The sequence below is a fragment of the Nipponia nippon genome, unplaced genomic scaffold (genome assembly GCF_047370975.1).
Source record: "Nipponia nippon isolate SJK-2023a ecotype South Korea unplaced genomic scaffold, ASM4737097v1 scaffold_19, whole genome shotgun sequence".
Classification (NCBI taxonomy): Eukaryota; Metazoa; Chordata; class Aves; order Pelecaniformes; family Threskiornithidae; genus Nipponia; species Nipponia nippon.
Window position 1 is genome coordinate 6,829,458 of NW_028262335.1, and position 17,274 is coordinate 6,846,731.

Below are 17,274 nucleotides of genomic sequence, written 5' to 3' on the forward strand. Positions count from 1 at the left end.
GCTCTTTTGGCAATGTACTTTAAAACAAAAGGTGCTAAGAGAACTTAGTTTGTGAACAATCACAGGCAGACCTCTGGCTAACACTTTGGTGTTAGCATCTCAGAGTGTTCACAAAGGATAGCTGTGATCACACAGATGAGTCTAAGCAAAGCTGTCCAGTGAGGGAAGACGGGGTGCTAGGAAGATGGGGTGAGAAGTTCCTGGGTAGTTGACAGCAGGACTGAGAATAAAGCCCAGGAGTCCTCACACTAGATGCAAATAATAATAAAAAGGGGCAAATCCTGAGGTCTCTACCCAGCAAAATTCTCACTGAATTCTGAGATTTGGCACAAGATAACCAAGGTTTCCTAGCAGATGTGCGTGCAGGTATGGGTTCACATCATTCCACTAACACACCTCCCTCTCTCTTCCCCTGCTAGGTCCCCAGCCATCTATTTCCAATTCAGAGGGGGACCTCCTCTTCTTGCTGGACAGCTCTGGCAGCGTCTCCTACTATGAGTTTTCCAGGGTCAAGGAATTCATGTGGGACCTTGTGCAACCTTTCACCTTTGGCCCCAAAGATGTCCAGACCAGCATCATCCACATCAGCACTATGCCCACCATGGAGTTCCCGTTTGACCGGTACCTGTCTAGTGGGACGCTGCAACAAGCCATCCGGGACACCCGGCAGCTCATGGGTGACACTAACACAGGCAAAGCGCTCTCCTATGCCAAGGAGAAGTTCTTCAGTAATGAAGCTGGTGCCCGACCAGATGTGCCCAAGGTACTGGTTTGGGTGACAGATGGTTTCTCCACTGATGACATCTCTGAACCCATGCAGCTCCTGAAGGACATGGGAGTAACGGTCTTCATTGTCAGCACTGGACGGGGGAATTACCTGGAACTCTCTGCTGCTGCCAGCCAGCCTCCTGAGAAGCACCTGCACTTTGTGGATGTTGACGACCTACCCATCATCACAAAGGAGCTTCGAGATGCTATCCTAGGTACAGTGGGGCTGAGTTGTGGTCACTGGGAGTTTGCAACAGGGCGGAATATGAGTTAATGCCTGGCTCTGCAGGGCAGGCAGTGTGAGAATCCCCTAAAACCAATAGTCCTCGTGACCCACAGCCTCTGCCCTTGCACGCTGAGGTGCTTTGTCCACAATGCTGTAGGTCCAAGTATAAACCAAGGCTTTTAGGAGGTCTGGGACAAATACCTCTATTCCCCTTGGAAGGTCCCATGACTGACTGGGACAAATTCCCTTCTGCAGACCTGTTAGTGAGATGAACTTGTATTTGTAATGAGTTGTTAAGTTGTTAATGAAGGAAGGAGGCTCAGGCGACATATTATCTGGATTCCTTAAAAACTTATAAGACTTTGAAATGAATCATGCAGGTCACAGACATCCATATAATTCAAGCGTAGCATGAAAATGCCCCCACCTGGTTAATTGTTAACCAAAGGCTTCCTGAACAGTCAATGATTTAACTACAGTAAGAGGCTGCTGACTGTGGGAGCAAGGTGCCTAAGCCCCTTGAACTTGATTTTCACATTCAGGGTGAATTTTTTTTTTCTCTAAACTGATGGAGGTGGAGGTGAACACATTGCATACACAAAATGGGATGTGTATACCTGGAAAGGATTTGGTCCTGTCAGCTCCCTCAAACTCTTGTCTAGGGTAGATCTGACTTCTAAAATACACCATGATGTGCGGGCACAGTGGCTGGCACCCACTGAGACACCTAACTCCTTGCCTACAAGTGGCTGGCAGTTGTTGTTCTATTACAAAGAGCAGTTAAGGATGGTGCTTGCTATCAGCATTAAGACTGTAGGAGAGGAATGTTTTTGTTCCATAAATCCTCTGTTGTAACGTGTTCCACATCCGCCAGATCTATAGGTCGACTTGGCTAGCGCAGCCCTTGGAAGAAAATCCCAGCCCTAACTTGTTAGGCTTAGCAGGCCAATTGCTACCTCTTTGTTGCTAGCATGGTTGTGGCGGTTGCTGTGCAGAGAGCAGGAACAGACAGCAGATTTTATTTTTCAGCAGTCCTGTTTTGTAAAGCATCCAGGAAAGGGTCCGAGGAGACCCAAAGCCATAATCTGGGCCAGAAGACAGGTATTTGGAAGCCAAGAGGAATATCTCATGCTAATCTGCATGCTCCACTGCACAACGCATGTTCTTTTTGCAGCTCTTGAATGCCATCACGGTGGGAGTGCCCGTGATTGCAAAGCAGGGGTTTTGCCTCAGCCTCCCAGATACCTCTGGATTTGTTTGGAAAGCTGAGTGAGTTACTATGACTTTGCAGACTTTCCATTCATTTTCTGGAGGTTCTCTCTCCATTGGAAATCCTGTTTTAATTCCTCATTTGGCTTCTGGTATGTGAGTTGGTTAGAGCTGGCGTTGGAGTGTCCAAGTAACCCTTTCCAAAGAATCCTCTGTATGTAGCAATTTCTTTCTATTTCCAACCACGATCATTTAACAAATCACACACAGGGACTATGTTCTCCAATCATCCACCCCTCTTCCGTATGGGTATGGGGCAGTACCAGCAGTCTTTCTACTGTACCAGATGCCACACAGACCCCCAGATGTTTCGTTTCAAGTGGCTGTTTCAGCTTCTAGTGCACCCTGAATCCGGAGGGTATAAAATAGCATCCCAATATGAGACCTCACCTACATATCCTTGCAGCACAAGATTGTCTTGAAGACCGTAAGATCTGCAAAGGTAATAAATACCCTGCTGTGCCTGAGGGCAGTGTTCTGTGCATCCACCAGGTCTAAAAGTTACTAGTCTGGGATTTTAATGGAAGGTGAGATTCCCACAAGAATCCAGGGACTGGTGCTTTACGTAAAATACCAGATATTGGTAACATCACCTGAGTTAGCCTTAATAAAGCCACATATGTCCACTCTTCCCTGCCTGGAGGAGGCAGCCCTCATCACCACCCTTACTGCTTCTGGCCCCTGGGATAGCAGGGACAGACAGGATCCTTGGCAGGCAGAAATTAGGCCTTTTCAACTCTGGAACAGCCCAGACTGGTTTTATTATCACCACTACCTTATCTTCATCTCTTGCTGCTGTTTTTTAAAAGCCTTTTGTAGATGCACAAACAAGCTTTGTCAAGAGTTGCTCTCCTCCCTCCACCTCCTATCCAGGAACGGGGTGTTTCATGCCCTCTCCACAGATACTCCAGCACAATGGTCCCTGGCTGCCAAGCTGCTGTTGTCTCAGGTAGGCTGAGAACCCTCCATGGACCAGCTCAGTCTCCGCAGCTGTACCTCACTGTACAAAGGCAGACACCTTTATGTAGGAGTTGCTCAGTTAAGAAGCATTTTCTTTGCCTTCAGAAATTTGATCAGAGATCTGAGCAGACAAGTAGTATCATGAAGGGTTTTCAGTCCTAGAGAGCAAGACAGCCACTACTTGGACAGGGAGACAAAAGGAAAGTGCCTTACTCTTCTGAACTATATTTCTGTCCCGCTACAGGCTCTGCTGAGGCCAAGGGATGAGATGTCTCTGCCTCCGTTCCCTTTTTGAAAAACATGGCTGTGTCACAGTGTAGAGAAGATGGGCTGCTTCTTAGACATGGTGGACCTGAAATAGCTCCAGTAATGCTACTACGCAGAAGGGTGCAAGACAGGGAGTGTGGATGGATGTGCATGTTCACTCCCCCTCTTTTGCCTTGGCACAGGGTCCCGACACAATGAGTCTGCAGAATGCAGCAGACTACAGTTCCCAGCCAGCCTGGCTATGGCCACAGCCACAGCTGCCTCCTGGCAAATGCCTCTGCCTTTCCTAGCGTGAGGGAAAGGGGAATCTAGCTCAGGCTTCTTCCATTGCATCTGGTATGTTATGTACCCTATATATGGCATTTGGTGCTCTCCTTCTGGGGAAGGACCTTCAAATATTGTGAAACTAAGGCATTCCTTCGAGATGACATCAGGTTCTCTGCTAGCATCCACTTGCTCTCCACTCAGCCAGTTGAACTGACAAGGGCTGACTTGTTTCATCCTTTGGCACCATCTTCTGAGCCAAGTTCTGCAGGAGCCCACCTGCCCAGCAGTGACAAAACATCAGCCACTTCCCATGCATATTCAGGGCAACGCATTTCTGATCTGAAACAAGGTCCTGGATCACTTCTGCTGCAGTGAAGGCTTTGAGCCTAGAGTCCTCTGACATTCTCCCTTAGCACTGAATATAAGCAGGCGGCCGGAGGGAGTGATCTCAGACCCTGAATGTCCACCCTGGTAATGGAGAAGTGTGTTCCCCCCCCAAATCAGAACCCTCTTCCCATCCATATCAAAGTAGGGAAATAGAGCCACAAAGCAGAAGTGATTTCTCCTAAGTCCCAGCTGAAGCTTCTGCAGGGAGGGGATCATGTACGCAGGTTCATCTGCTGCCTGGCTGCATTTCTTACACACATCATGAAAGCAGCAGCATTCCTGCGAGCCTCAGCTCGACCTCACCAGCGTTCACGGGATGCCAACAAACTTGTGGCTGCAAAACGGTGTTTCAAGTCACCAAGAGGCAGGAGGTGGAAGGCAAGTGTGTCACGAGCTGTCTCTGAGTGTTAGGAAGGCGCTGCCTGGGTCTAATACGAGAGATTAACTTTCTGCTTCCCTCTGAGAGCCAGGAGGTGCTGTGAAGCATACCATGGGCATCTATTTTCTGGGGCTTATTGCCCTCTTTATACAGTCAAGGCATCTGTAATCTGGCAACAAGGGGCAGAGCTATTTGCTGCGGGCTTCCTGCAGCGTGTCGCTCAGGTCTTGCACCCTGTCACTTTACTCTGCCCCATTTACTTACAGTGTCCCTGGGCCCTGCCTCCAAGCTCACTTATTTCCACTCCCTGAGCTTTTGGCAGGACTTTCGGCGCTGAGGCCTTTCCCCTGTTCCCTGTTCCTTTGTGGCTTGGCCACTGGTAGTCGCGGGGCTCACAGAAGGGTGCAGTGCCCCAGGCCCCGTGGTGCTGCCTCCCGCCATCTGCCTCCTCCAGGCTCCGGCTGGGTGGAGTGCTGCTGGCTGGCAGCGCGTGTGGATGGGAGCAGGCAGGGCACGGAGCAGGGAAATGTTCCTGCCTGCCTGGGAGAGCCAAAGAACAGCTCAGAGGAAAAACTGAGGCTGCTTTATTTGGTACGGGGAAGTTGGCAGGGACTCGGAGCCGCTCGGAGGAGGAGAGCTGATCTTCTCCCAGTTAAAGGACAAGTCTGAGAGTGCAAGGCTACCCTCGATTCTCTTGCAGGTGTGGGCAGACTTTTGTGCCTCCCTTTACCTCTGTGTAATGGGCAGCCAGTGAGAGCTACTCACAGTACTCTGTGAAGTATTTAAGCTTGAGCTGGAGGGTACTATGATAAGGTTTCAGGAGTGACACTGTGCAGAGCAAATGCACTTCTTTAAGGCTCAGGGTGCTTTTAAAACTCTTTTTTAAAAAAAAGAGCATCTTTATGTCTTCGTATGCCACTTCCCTGGAGCTAGAAACAAAGTCCTGCGTGTTTCCACCCCTCTGGAAGACCAGAGAACAGTGGAATTGTGCCCAAGATGGGCTCAGGAGGCCATCGGGAAGGGTCGAGTAGCAGAGGAAGCTGGGGGAACTGCAGAGCGTCAGAGGTATTCGCGTCTGGTATTTGGGGTCTAGAACTCAAAGGTGGCACGAGCCTTGAAGAGAAGCCTCTGTGCAGGGGGGGAGCGAGGGGGGATAGCACAAGAGTGGCTCTGCGTGGTGAATGTCACAAAACAATGGAGCTCTGTGAAACACTGCAGGGAGTGACTTCAGCTGGGATGAATGCGGCCGGCTCAGCAAATGCTGGACGGTCCCCAGTTGCTGCCCCTTCTTCCTGGCCACTGGGCACAGGCAGAGAGCAGGGAGAAATGTATTTCTTCACGCTCTGGGCCGCTTCACATACCTGACAAAATTTACTGGTTTGGTTTCGCTGGCAGGTGATTTCCACAGGGAGCTTGGGATGAACTGACCACAGGAGTTTTGGAACCTGGATGCTCAAATTCTGTCTCCAGCTTTGTCACAGGCAGTGCCCGTGCTGCTTGCTGCGTTGGGTACATGGTAATGTCTTGCTGCGTGTGGGAAGCTGCCTGTTTGGCCAGGCACAGTAGCTCCCACACATCCGTCAGGCAGTAGCGGCTGCCCAGAACTTGCTGGACCGCTCCAGATTTGTTCTCGGTGGTGCAAGACAGGCTTGGATAGGCAGGGGCATGGTTCCTGCCGTGCCTGGGCTCTCTGTCACAGCAGATCACAGCAGTGTTTGGCCTTAGCGCAGAGGACAAGGCAGAGAGAATGGAGAGGGAAAGCTGGGGCTTTACAGAGCAGCTTGGAGGCTTGTGGCAAACTGGTTTGAGGCTGGAGATGCCTAGGAGGCAAGGTGCAGTAGTATTCTTGAGCTGAAGCTGTTGTGCGGACACACCTGAGCAATTGCTTTAGCCAAAATGCCACCTCATGGTGGCTGGGACCCATGCATTTCCTTTGCAAGCTCTGTTCAGTGAAAGGGTCTTGTCTGAGAGGTAGGAGTGGTGTGAAAACCCAAGTATTTCTGCCTCAGTTGACATGTGTTTTACATTTTTTTAGCTTTATGCTTGGCTTCAAGGATTTAGTTTTGTGCTCCTGAACCTTTCAAAGAGGCTCTGGTTCACTGCATTGCTACTAAGGGGCTTGGCTGCACCTAGGTGACTTCAGCTGTGTTTTAGATGTGCCATGTTCTGGTATTAACGTCAGTAGTGATTTCTTGCTGTTTCTCTTCCAGATGTTATCCAAGCAAATCGGCTCCATGCAGTAGATATCACCTCAAGCAGCTTCCGTCTGATGTGGCCCAAACTCCTCTCCCAAGAAACTGGCTACTACACCCTAGAGTACGCCCCAATAGATGATCTAGCAAGGAAGAGGACGAAGCAAGTGTCCGGGGCTCACACTAGCCTCATGCTAAGCAACCTTGCACCAGAAACTACTTACGAGGTGGCACTCATTCCTGAATCCAACGTCCACTACTTCCCTCCCCAGACAACAAGGGTTACTACACTGGCAGGTAAAATGCGCACAATCGTGACCAAGGGGGAAGTCTCCACGGCGCTGAGCCTCGTGTATATAAAGCAAACAGAACAGCCCTTGGTCTGCATCCCACAGCCTCACGGTCTGATGGCAGGAGGCAGATGGTTGTGGTCAGGACAGAACATAATGACCGTCTTTATGCTGGCACTCAGCTGGCAGCTCTTTCCTTAGAGAGATGTTCTGGACTGCCCAGAACAGGGGATCAGGTCTGATGGTCATAAGATGCCCTTCCCACCTTAAAAATCTAGCAATCTGGAGGAAAGCAGAGCCCACTGCCCTGGGAGAAGAAGGCAGGAGCTTCAGCTTGCAAGTATTTAACAGGGCTGAGGTGTAGAGCCCACTGGGGATAAAGCACAGGCTGCTGCACATAGTTACTCACTACCCCAGTGTGATGGCCAGGCGGCAGCAGCAGTGCTGCCTTGTGTGGGTTACTGCCAACAGGGAATTTTGACCTTCGTAGCTTGAGCAGCTGCTAGGGGAACAACGAAATCCCCGTCTCCTACCTGAGGCTAAGGTGCAGCTAGGGAAGAGTAATGCTCTTGAAGCAGGTGCCTGCTGCTTCTCCAGGCGGGCGTATCCACCGATGGGGAATCCCTGTGTAAGAGGGAAGGAGAGGAGGAGCACTCAGGGCAAAAGCCAGCCCCTCTGTGCAGACTAGTCGTTTGGGCCAGAAGAATAACTCAGATTTATGCTGGATAGCACCATGCAAAAAAGATGGCACACTGACAATCTGAGCAGGGTTAACAAAGTCAAGATGAACTTGCATCCAGTATTCGTTTTCTGCATACAAGAACAGTTTTGGCTGAGTAGTTTTGCCCACTCTATGCTGCACGAGTAGAGAAACCATTTTCTTAGGGCTGAGCTGGGTTGTGCTGACTTGGATGACTATCAACATCCACTTGCTGGATGGATTTTCTTTCACCTCCTGGAAGCCAAATATGGTGCAGGTCAATTATGCTCCTCTGACAGCATTTTTTTGCCTTGAATTACATACTCATTCACATCTTCTTACATTGCTTTCAGAGGAAATAAGCCCAGCTCAGGTTCTCATCTCAGAGTCCGGGCCACACAGCTTCCATGTTAGTTGGGCTCCTACACTGGACAGCGTGACTGGCTATCAGATCCTGTACGGCCCACTCCCTGGGAACTCAGCGAAGCTGCTGGAGGTGGATGGCAAGCACAATAGCACTGTCGTGGAGAATCTGGCACCCAATACAACCTATCTGGTGACAGTGACTGCAATCTACAGGTCGGGAAAGGAGAAATCGCTGTCAGCTAAAGCATGCACTCAGGAAGGTGAGTGAGCAGCACTCTGCTGATAGGAAACTATATGGGCACAAGGAGTCTCTGAAGCGTGCCTGTTTCTTTGCACAGATCATCTGCCTCTAGGTGAAGCCAGAGAACTCAGTCAGCCCGGTTACTGGGGAGGAATGAGAGAAGGGGAAAGCTGCAGCTTCTGATGAACAGCACATGATATGCCATTAGGATGTAGCAGATGTATAAGGCATGGGACTGAAAGAAAATCAGACACGCACAATATGACTGCTATTACAGGGTGTGCACTGCCAAGCTGCTGGTGCAGGCACAAGCAGAACAGGCTTGGAGATCTCTGAATCTCCCTGAAGAAGAAAGAAAACTGCCTTTCCCTCCTGTCTCCTCAGTGTCTGTTCTTTGGTGTGATTTAGCATCAGAGGGGTGGAAATTTCATCAGCAGAAGCTTCTGCTCTGAGGAGGTACCTGTAAAGATATTGCAGGAGGCAAAATCTAGCTCTTATCTCAGGACTCAAGAGCGAGGAGCTCAAAGAATGACAGCAGCTGAGGGTGCGGGAGGTGGCCAGCCAGTGTCTAACAGTGCCAACAAAAGTATTTTGTGCTGGTACCAGGACAAAGTTAGGGACTAATTAGGCTGAGCTCCTCCAGTGTGGAGATGTAGAGTGACGGGCTATTGCGTCTCTACAACAGAGAAAGAGCAGGCGGGCTGGCAACCCCTTTTCAGCAGTCCCCTCAGGAGGAACAAGGAGCTAGGCGGTAAGGACCACTCCATGCAAATGGCCCACGGTAACATGAATCTTCTTTCTCTAGAGGGCTCCAAAGTGAGGCACCTTCGCTTTGAAGACATGGGCCCCAACACCCTGAAAGCCTCCTGGGACTCTGCCGATGGGAAAGTCCTTGGTTACAGAGTCAGATGCCGGCGGCAAACTGGCCCTTCATCTATCATCAGCGTTTCGCCACAGATCCACAGCGTGCTCCTCACAGACCTGGCTTCAGGCACCACTAACAAAGTGTGCGTGAAGCCCGTGTACAAGAACCAGCCGGGCAAAGGGCTGTGCCGCATGGTGCACATGCAGCCAGGTGAGCTGGGGCGCGAGGCAGAGTCCTGGGGCACGTTAGCCAAGGGAAAGTGTCCTGAAGGGCACTGAGGTGCTGCGGAGATCCAACACAGAGGAGCCCTCATGGCTGCAATGCTCTGTGCTCATCAGCTAGCTTGCCAATAGGGCTTCATCCCAGCTCCCAGCTCAAGAGGTACTGTCCAAAGACGGGCTCTTCCCACCATTTTTAAGAGCAATACTCCTCCTAGTGGCGTTATGTTTGCAGGCAGGAGAAAAAGCGTACAGTGGAGACAGTCCTGCAGCTACTTGGGGATAACAAGGGCGGGAAGGCTGCTAAAAGCTGGCATGGGCATTGGAAGTACTGTTTAAAAATGGAACTCTTGGCTACTCTTCATTTTTCAACGTGGCAGGGACAAGCTAACTATTAAACACAGCTACCAAGGCACAACACATCTGCTTTCCTCCTTCCACTACTGTCATGAAACACAAAGGGATTCTCGGTAGGCTGAAGTGAAGCGAGAACTAAAATAAGCTGTGTGACAGTGCGGAAGCACAGCCTTTTTCCCAGCAAGAGGCTGGAGTGATAGTGAAGATGACCACAGGGATGAGATCTCTGACTCAGTCCAATTTGGAGAATAGGTGGCTACAGCTGACGCTATATTTTTTGTGTTCTTCCCAGCTACAGAGGCCCAAGGATATAAGCACAGACAGAGAGCATGACAGACTCTGGAGTGAACTGATTCCCAGCAGAGGGAAGGAATCTTGCTTGGACAAAGACTTGGACAAAAAGGAGGGGTCAGGGGAGGAAACCGGAAAGCTCACAGATATCTCCCAGCCTGCGCTGCCCGTTGAGGTGTCCTGGTTGTCAAGCCTAAAGGCTGTCCTCAGCCAAGTTCTCCCAAAGTTTAAAGGTTTGGCTTGGCTGGATGGAACAACCAACCCGACTAACAGATCCCAAATATTTTATATAAATATGCCTGACAAATAACAAACAAAAGACAAAGTGATGAATCCTCACTATTGCTTGCTTACTGCCTGTCCTCTATTTATTAAATGTTGACACAGTTTTATTTTTGCAGCTTATGAGCATGGTCAAGACTCGGCTGTTTACTGCCCTGGCCTTTCATTCTGGGCACCTGCACTCAGAGAAAGATTACAGGCGGCCAAATCCATTCCTGCTGCCAACAGCCATTGAAACAGACACGCTTGACAAAGAGCCGCTTTCCTCCAACTCATCCAGTGTACTCAACAGATAGCTCAAATTAGGCATCCCAAAAGTATAGCATCTCAGGGATGGAAGGGAAGAGCATTAGGACAAAGAAGAATAACATAATACAGAAATGTACAGTATGCAGAGGAGGTTGGGTCAAAGGCACCAGGATTTCTGAGAAGAGGAAGAAAAGAGGTTGTTACCTTACTTGGCCTTTGGCCAGGACATGGAGACACTTTATAAAAGACATCCTGCCTTTTATAAAGTGCAAGGACAGTTTAGTGTTCCCAGATGGTCTTTGGTTTATGGCAGAGCTTGGTCAGTGAACTCCGAGAAATGAACAATAGGGCCATGCCAGGCCAGGGCTGATAAGCACAGTCAGAGTGCTCTAGCAGGAAAGGTTGCTCACTGTCTGCTTGCTGGATTCTTGAGTCTCATCAACACTGTTCCACTCTCCCTCTGGCACGGGTATTAAATTCCTCTGCTGCAATGACATCCAGATCTCAGATGGACTTTGAAGGGCTCCATTCTCCCAAGTAATTTGCCTTGGGATTTGGTATCAGCCTGAGAGAGCAGGAAACTCAAAAACTTGGGAATTTGCTTCCCCAGAGGTTACTCTACTCTAGAGCCCTCAGCCCTCAGCTGAGCTGAAGGAGCAGCAGCGAGTCAAGAAAAATCAGACAGCAAGACCATCCAAAGCAGTTACTTTTGTTTCTCATTTAAACACACACTCCAAATGACAGCGCAGTACTGCCTGGATCATGACCACTGAATTACTGTGGCGTACCTGCAATCAGTTTCACCAAACTGGATGTGAGTCCTGATGTCAGAGCAGCTGTGTGAAGATTAATTAGCCTGTTCTGTGACTAATTACGGACAGTAAGTCTCCAGCACTATCATTCCAGGCTCTGTCCTCTGCACTCTGAAAACACCTAGCACATCTTTAGTGTCTTGTCCTGGGCTTCCACCCAGTGCTAAGCTTGAGCTACACTTAAAAATCAGGTTTTTAGGGGAGAAGAGTAAATCTGATTTTTTGCCTTTGGCCCCAGGCTTGAATTTGCTGTCACTAAGCTACTCTTTGGAAAGGGGAGCTAGCAAAAAAAAAGACAATTTTAACACCTAGTGACAAAGCCATTGCAGCAGCATGGTTCCAAAATTCAGGGCTTAGTGCTGTAAAGAAATGTATATACTTTCCTGGTAACAAAAACCAGCATCAGTGGGAACACTTTCCCTCAGTAACGCTTGCTCTATTTTAAATTTATTGCTTCTTTGTCCTACATGTGGAACTTTTTTTAAAGCTGTGCTGTATGTTGGAAAGCCCCCATGCAGTGTCGCTCCATCCTGCAAACCCTCCATTAGCTCAGCTTACGGACTTCTCAAAACAGCTCCTTTCGGAGCTTTTTGTCACTGGCCTTGTCTCCTGAGCGTTGAATTCATCATGTCTAGGTTTGTGGAGCATTTGCCTTGGTCTGTCTTCTTGTACAGGAGAAAGGGATAGGAGGGAGGCGAGTCATTCATTAACTCGGTAAGATGACTTCGTATGATTTGTGTTCTCCTTTGGAACGTGCATTTGTGACTGATTAATCTTAATGGAGACTCTGTGCTGAGGGGAAGGTAAAGCCTCTGGAATCTCTCATGCAATAAGATAATCTTGTTCATTCCTGCTGTAGGACAGAAATTTATTTTGCACAACTCTCTGCATAGTTTACTAATACATTATTAATGAGTCATCCCCCCCGATTGTAATGCGTCCTTTTGAAGACAATTAAATGTACAATACAAGAGCTATTGAATGATGACTTCTTGATGTTCTTGATGGCAATAAGGGCAAATCTGTTAAATGTAGCTTTTGTTCTAATGAGAGCTATGAGTTGAAAAGCTGGTATTCATCTCCATTTTAAATGCCTGAAAAGTAAGAATTCTACTCATTACTTCATAGTCTGGTTTACATGGAACTTTACCCCCCCCCAAAAAATGTGTCAGAAATATATAAATAGAAATATATCAGTCTCAGTAATGTCTCAGCTTCCGTAAGAATTGTTTTACAAGGAGCCAAAAAGTAAAAGTCCCTTACATCTTGGCAGAACTGGTAGTACTCATGAACATGAAAATTCTAAGTTGGACAGGTAAGTTAAGCTAAACTTTTTTTTTTTTTTAAAAAACTAAAGCCTAATGATTTCTAGGACTATTTAAGCGTCTCATCTGTACCGATACAATGGGTATGACACCCAGATGCCGATGTGGGATGAGAGCACAAACCATCAGGGCTCCCAGCAGGAGCAGAGTTTTGGGGGGGGACGGGGACTATAAAGAGCTTCAGTTGTAGATGAGCTGTTCCCAGGTTTTCTTTAGGGTCCCTGCAGGTGGTGTTGGCTATTATTAAAGATTTAAGTTGGAGTTGCTAGTGTGATCTGCTGAGAGAGTTCCCATGTTCTTCAGTCATACCAAGACGCCTGCTATCCTGTGTCAAGACACCATGGGTTTTCTGAACGCAGCCTTCCAGGAAGGCGCCGATCTGCCAGTGGTTATCCCACTCAGCTGAGCTGTTACCGAGATAGATACGTCATGATTTTCTGAAAGAAAACAGCATGCTTCCCCAATCCCAGAATTTTGCTAGAGTGTTTGTGTTCACCTGGAAGAAATTTGCTCTGAAGTGTGTGCTACTTGCAGCCTTCCCCTGTATAACCCCAGGCTCACTGAGATGTCAAAGTACAGCTATAATTAGGATGCACTCGCTAATTTCTCAAAGCAATATGGAGGTTATATCTGCGCTTGGCTACTGTCAGCCAGAAGGGCATTTAATTTACTGTGATAGATGACTGGCTGGTACAATTAGGCTTAACTTTGACAGCTTCACTAAGAAGAACACACACCTCAAAGGTACGAAGGTTCAGGGAATGTTTTAGCACCGCCAAGATGAAGGAAAAGATCCCACCGAATACAAAATGGGTGCGGATTGTACGAGCTGAGTGGGGAGTCTCTGTTCTAGGCAGTGAAATGTGCTCAGAAAATAGCCTGTTATTGTAGCAGTGCGATATTATAATAGTGCAATTGTGGAAGTTTGTTTGGTGCTCGTCTTTTTCCTTTTGTACGAAGCAGTACTGCAATCAAATCTTTATTAAACACTCAATATATATTTTTGACCCAAGATGGAAAAGTAACAATGTAAATTAGAAAACTGCAGATAAAATAGGATTAATTATTCTGCGGAATAGGGCTGGAGTGCTTGGGATATTACCCCGTAACAGACATTAGCTGTTTTGCCACCGCACTGGTTTGGCAGAACGTGCGCGTGGCACTGTGGAATCACACAGCAGCGCCAGCGCTGGTGTTTGGAACAAGCAATGACTCTGCTCGGTCACCAACAGTTTAAAAAAAAATAAAATTAGAGGCGAGTGACAGGAAAACCAAGCATTCTGCGGGAACTTTTGGAGAGACTAACTGGCGTGTGCATTTGGGAAGAAAGGTGGGCATTTAAAGAAGAACAGACACCCGCGTGAGTGCCCCGGCCTGCTTCTGAACGCTGCAGCCCTACATTTGGCACCACTTCGGGCTGCGGGATTTCAGGCGGGAGCTTTCGGGCCGTTTCTGACTTTCACGGCTCTTTTCCCTCCTTTTTCCTCTACTGCCCTTTCCTCACCGCCCCCGCGTCGCCCCTCGCACCGCAAGCGATGCGGTTAGGCGCGGCCCTGCAGGGCAGCACCCCTCTGCCCGCCGCCTGAGCCCGGAGCCGCACTTGGCCCCGCGCTCCGCTACCGACGCCCCGCACCCCGTTGCCATGGAGGAGCGCCGCCCGGCCTCCTTTGCCCCTCTCCGCTCGCCGTCCCCGGCCCGGCGGTCCCGCCCACTCGCCCACTCCACAGCCAATCGAATCCCGCTAGCTAGCCGAGCCCGCCGCGTCGTTCACGTCAATCAGAAGACGCACGCAACGCGGCGCGTCCCGCCCGGTGACGCACTTCGTGCGACCGCGCCCGGCCCAATGGGAGGCCGCCCCCGCAACCCTGGCGCAGGCGCGCGGCGAGCGGCGCGTCCCCCGCGTGCGCGCGTGCCGCCGGCGTCCTCATGTCCTGGCTCTTCGGGCTGAACCGCGGCGCGGCCCCCGCGGGCGGCGGGGACGGGGCTCCGGGCGCGGCCGGCCTCTCCCTCCCGCCGGCCCCGGGCGGCGCCGGCAGCAGCAGCAGCAGCGGAGGCGCCGGGGACCGTCAACCGCCCAAGGACAAATGGAGCAACTTCGACCCCACGGGCCTGGAGCGGGCGGCCAAGGCGGCGCGGGAGCTGGACGCGTCCCGTGCGTGAGGGGCCGGGGTTCTCGGCCGTTAGTCGGTGCCTCGCGTCCTCTCGGGTCCCGCGTCCTCGGAGCGTGTGCGCCCGCCCGCCCGGGCAGGGCTGGGGCGGCCTCGGGCTGCCGCAGCGCTCACCCAGGGCCGCTGCCCCTTGCCGGGGGCCCGGCGGCCTGTAGGGCCCCGAGGTCGGCCCTCCGGGTCGCTGCCTTCCTCCGAGCGCCTCCGCCGGGGCCTGTGAGGGGAGGGGAAGGTGCTGCAGCACCTCCTCAGCGGGGGAGAGCTGTTGACCTGAGGTCACGGGTGTGCCGAGGGGGGTTCCTGAGCATCGGGCGGCAGGGGGGGCTGAACGCACGTCGTCGGAGCTGTGCGCTCGGCAGTGTCAGCTAGCGCCGGGCTGGGTTGAATAGACTGCGAGAATTGAAGAACAGATTACAAGAAGGACATGCAGGTGCTGGAGTGTGTCCAGAGAAGGGCAATGAGGCTGGGGAAGGGTCTGGAGCACAAGTCCTATGGGGAGTGGCTGAGGGAGGTGGCGTTGTTCAGCCTGGAGAAAAGGGGGCTGAGGGGAGACCTTTTTGTTCTCTACAGCTACCTGAAAGGAGGCTGTAGCCAGGCGGGGGTCGGTCTCTTCTCCCAAGTGACAAGTGATAGGACCAGAGAAAATGGCCTCAAGCTGCGCCAGGGCAGGTTTAGGTTGGATATTAGGAAAAACTTCTCCACTGATAGGGCAGTCGGGCCCTGGCCCAGGCTGCCCAGGGCAGGGGCTGAGTCCCCATCCCTGGAGGGATTTAAAAGACAGGGAGACGTGGTGCTTAGGGACATGGTTTAGTGGTGGACTTGGCAGTGCTGGATTAACGGTTGGACTTGATGGTCTTAAAGGTCTTTTCCAACCTAAACGATTCTATGATTCTGTGACTGAGCATTTTTTACTTGCGAAATGACCTTTGTACCGTTGGTAACTGCTTCCCACTGTCGATTTCAGGCCATGCTAAAGATGCTCTTAGTCTTGCCCAGATGCAAGAGCAGACCTTGCAGCTGGAACAACAAGCAAAACTTAAGGTATGTTGGAACTCCTCATGTGTTGTACAGCTGGCCCGCCTCAGGCAGCTGCTGGGTTTGTGGGGGGCATGAGTCGAAGTCTCGTTTTCTAGCAATCTGCAGAGGGTGCTGAGTTTTTCTTGTTGCTGTTCAGCTTCAGCAAATAATAGTTATTTGACTTTTTTAACAAAAACAAACAAACTCTTTCTGGAAGGTGAAGTGCAAGCTGATTTGGCCTATTCTCGGGGTATATTTTATGGCTTTGATTACAACTTGCATGTCCTGCGTGGTTTTGTAACTCCTCGAATATCACCACCATTTTTAGGGAATGACAAGGGTTTTCTATGGGGAACTGCAGAGTAGTTGGGTGGAGGACAGACTTCTATTTCTTTTATAAAGGAATTTGGGGATTGTTTGAGTGTTGGTTTGGTTTTTTGTTTTATTTTTTAAATAAATTGTATTTAATCCTGGAACGGCTAATTATGAGATTTCTTACAATCATTTTAGCTTTCTTGTGTCATTGGTCAGCTTTGCAGGGTACCACTCTGATTACAGATGGATTTCTTGGAATGTAATTGTCTCTAGCATTTCTCTACAGCATGACGTATTGAGCTCGTTTGTGATGATTATCTCTTTGTTTTAATAGGAGTATGAAGCTGCTATAGAACAACTGAAGAATGAGCAGATACGGGTACAAGCAGAAGAGAGACGAAAAACACTCAGTGAAGAAACAAAACAGCATCAAGCAGTAAGGGAGCGAGGGGGAAGCCAAGTGATGAGAGACCTTGTTTGTGTCCTCCTTTATGAAAAAGGCAACAATGCATTAATTGCCCCTTTGGGGGGCGGGGGAAAGGGGATCTCGGGCAGCCATAGATGTGAGGCAGTTCACAGACTGAGCCCATCTTCTACCCTGGCTTTGTAATGTTGAACGTGATTTGTAATTATACGCAGCTTTGTCATCTTGAACTTTTGTTACCAAATTCCTTTGAATATGCAAAGGAACTGGTAGTAGCAGTTACTCTTATTGTGTGCTCTTTGAAATTTTCCTAAAGGAGCTTTCTGGGCAGTGCTGTTGAACATGCTGAGATACTCGTTTGTGTCTAACAGCTGATGGTGTTAAAAGATCGAAGACTACTGGCTTATCAAGTATATGTGTTAGCCTGGACAATGAAATGTCTTTTAAGTTGCCTGGATTTCAGTCTTAAGTAGCCTGCAGTCCTATTTCTTCCAAGTTTGATCTTCTAGATGGGAAAAAATGCCTTAAGAGGAGAAGTGATGCAAATCTGAGAGTTACCAGAGGCTGTGTTGTGAGCGATGTTGGTGCTTTCTGGGATGTGTTACCGTGAGTTACTGAAGTGGCAATAATACTGAAATCGGG

The 17,274-nt window shown here is 49.8% G+C and overlaps 2 protein-coding genes across 10 annotated transcripts in view; both read left to right on the forward strand.

The window, feature by feature from the left end:
• Positions 1 to 12,359, forward strand: part of VWA1 (von Willebrand factor A domain containing 1) — a 34,768-nt gene extending 22,409 nt beyond the window's left edge. For 5 of the 6 annotated variants that reach the window (XM_087755523.1, XM_087755525.1, XM_009460899.2 and 2 more), the window contains 5 exons: positions 420 to 983; positions 6,734 to 7,012; positions 8,059 to 8,331; positions 9,118 to 9,387; positions 10,045 to 12,359. In XM_087755523.1, the coding sequence (XP_087611649.1) occupies positions 420 to 983; positions 6,734 to 7,012; positions 8,059 to 8,331; positions 9,118 to 9,387; positions 10,045 to 10,085 (1,427 nt within the window). In that variant the 3' untranslated portion in view covers positions 10,086 to 12,359. The remainder of the gene's footprint in view (positions 1 to 419; positions 984 to 6,733; positions 7,013 to 8,058; positions 8,332 to 9,117; positions 9,388 to 10,044) is intronic. The other variant, XM_087755522.1, reaches the window with a different exon arrangement.
• Positions 12,360 to 14,575: 2,216 nt separating this feature from the next.
• LOC104008952 (ATPase family AAA domain containing 3A) overlaps positions 14,576 to 17,274 on the forward strand; it is a 38,236-nt gene continuing 35,537 nt past the window's right edge. For all 4 annotated transcript variants that reach the window (XM_087755489.1, XM_087755487.1, XM_087755488.1 and 1 more), the window contains exons 1-3: positions 14,576 to 14,863; positions 15,841 to 15,917; positions 16,543 to 16,644. In XM_087755489.1, the coding sequence (XP_087611615.1) occupies positions 14,638 to 14,863; positions 15,841 to 15,917; positions 16,543 to 16,644 (405 nt within the window). In that variant the 5' untranslated portion in view covers positions 14,576 to 14,637. The remainder of the gene's footprint in view (positions 14,864 to 15,840; positions 15,918 to 16,542; positions 16,645 to 17,274) is intronic.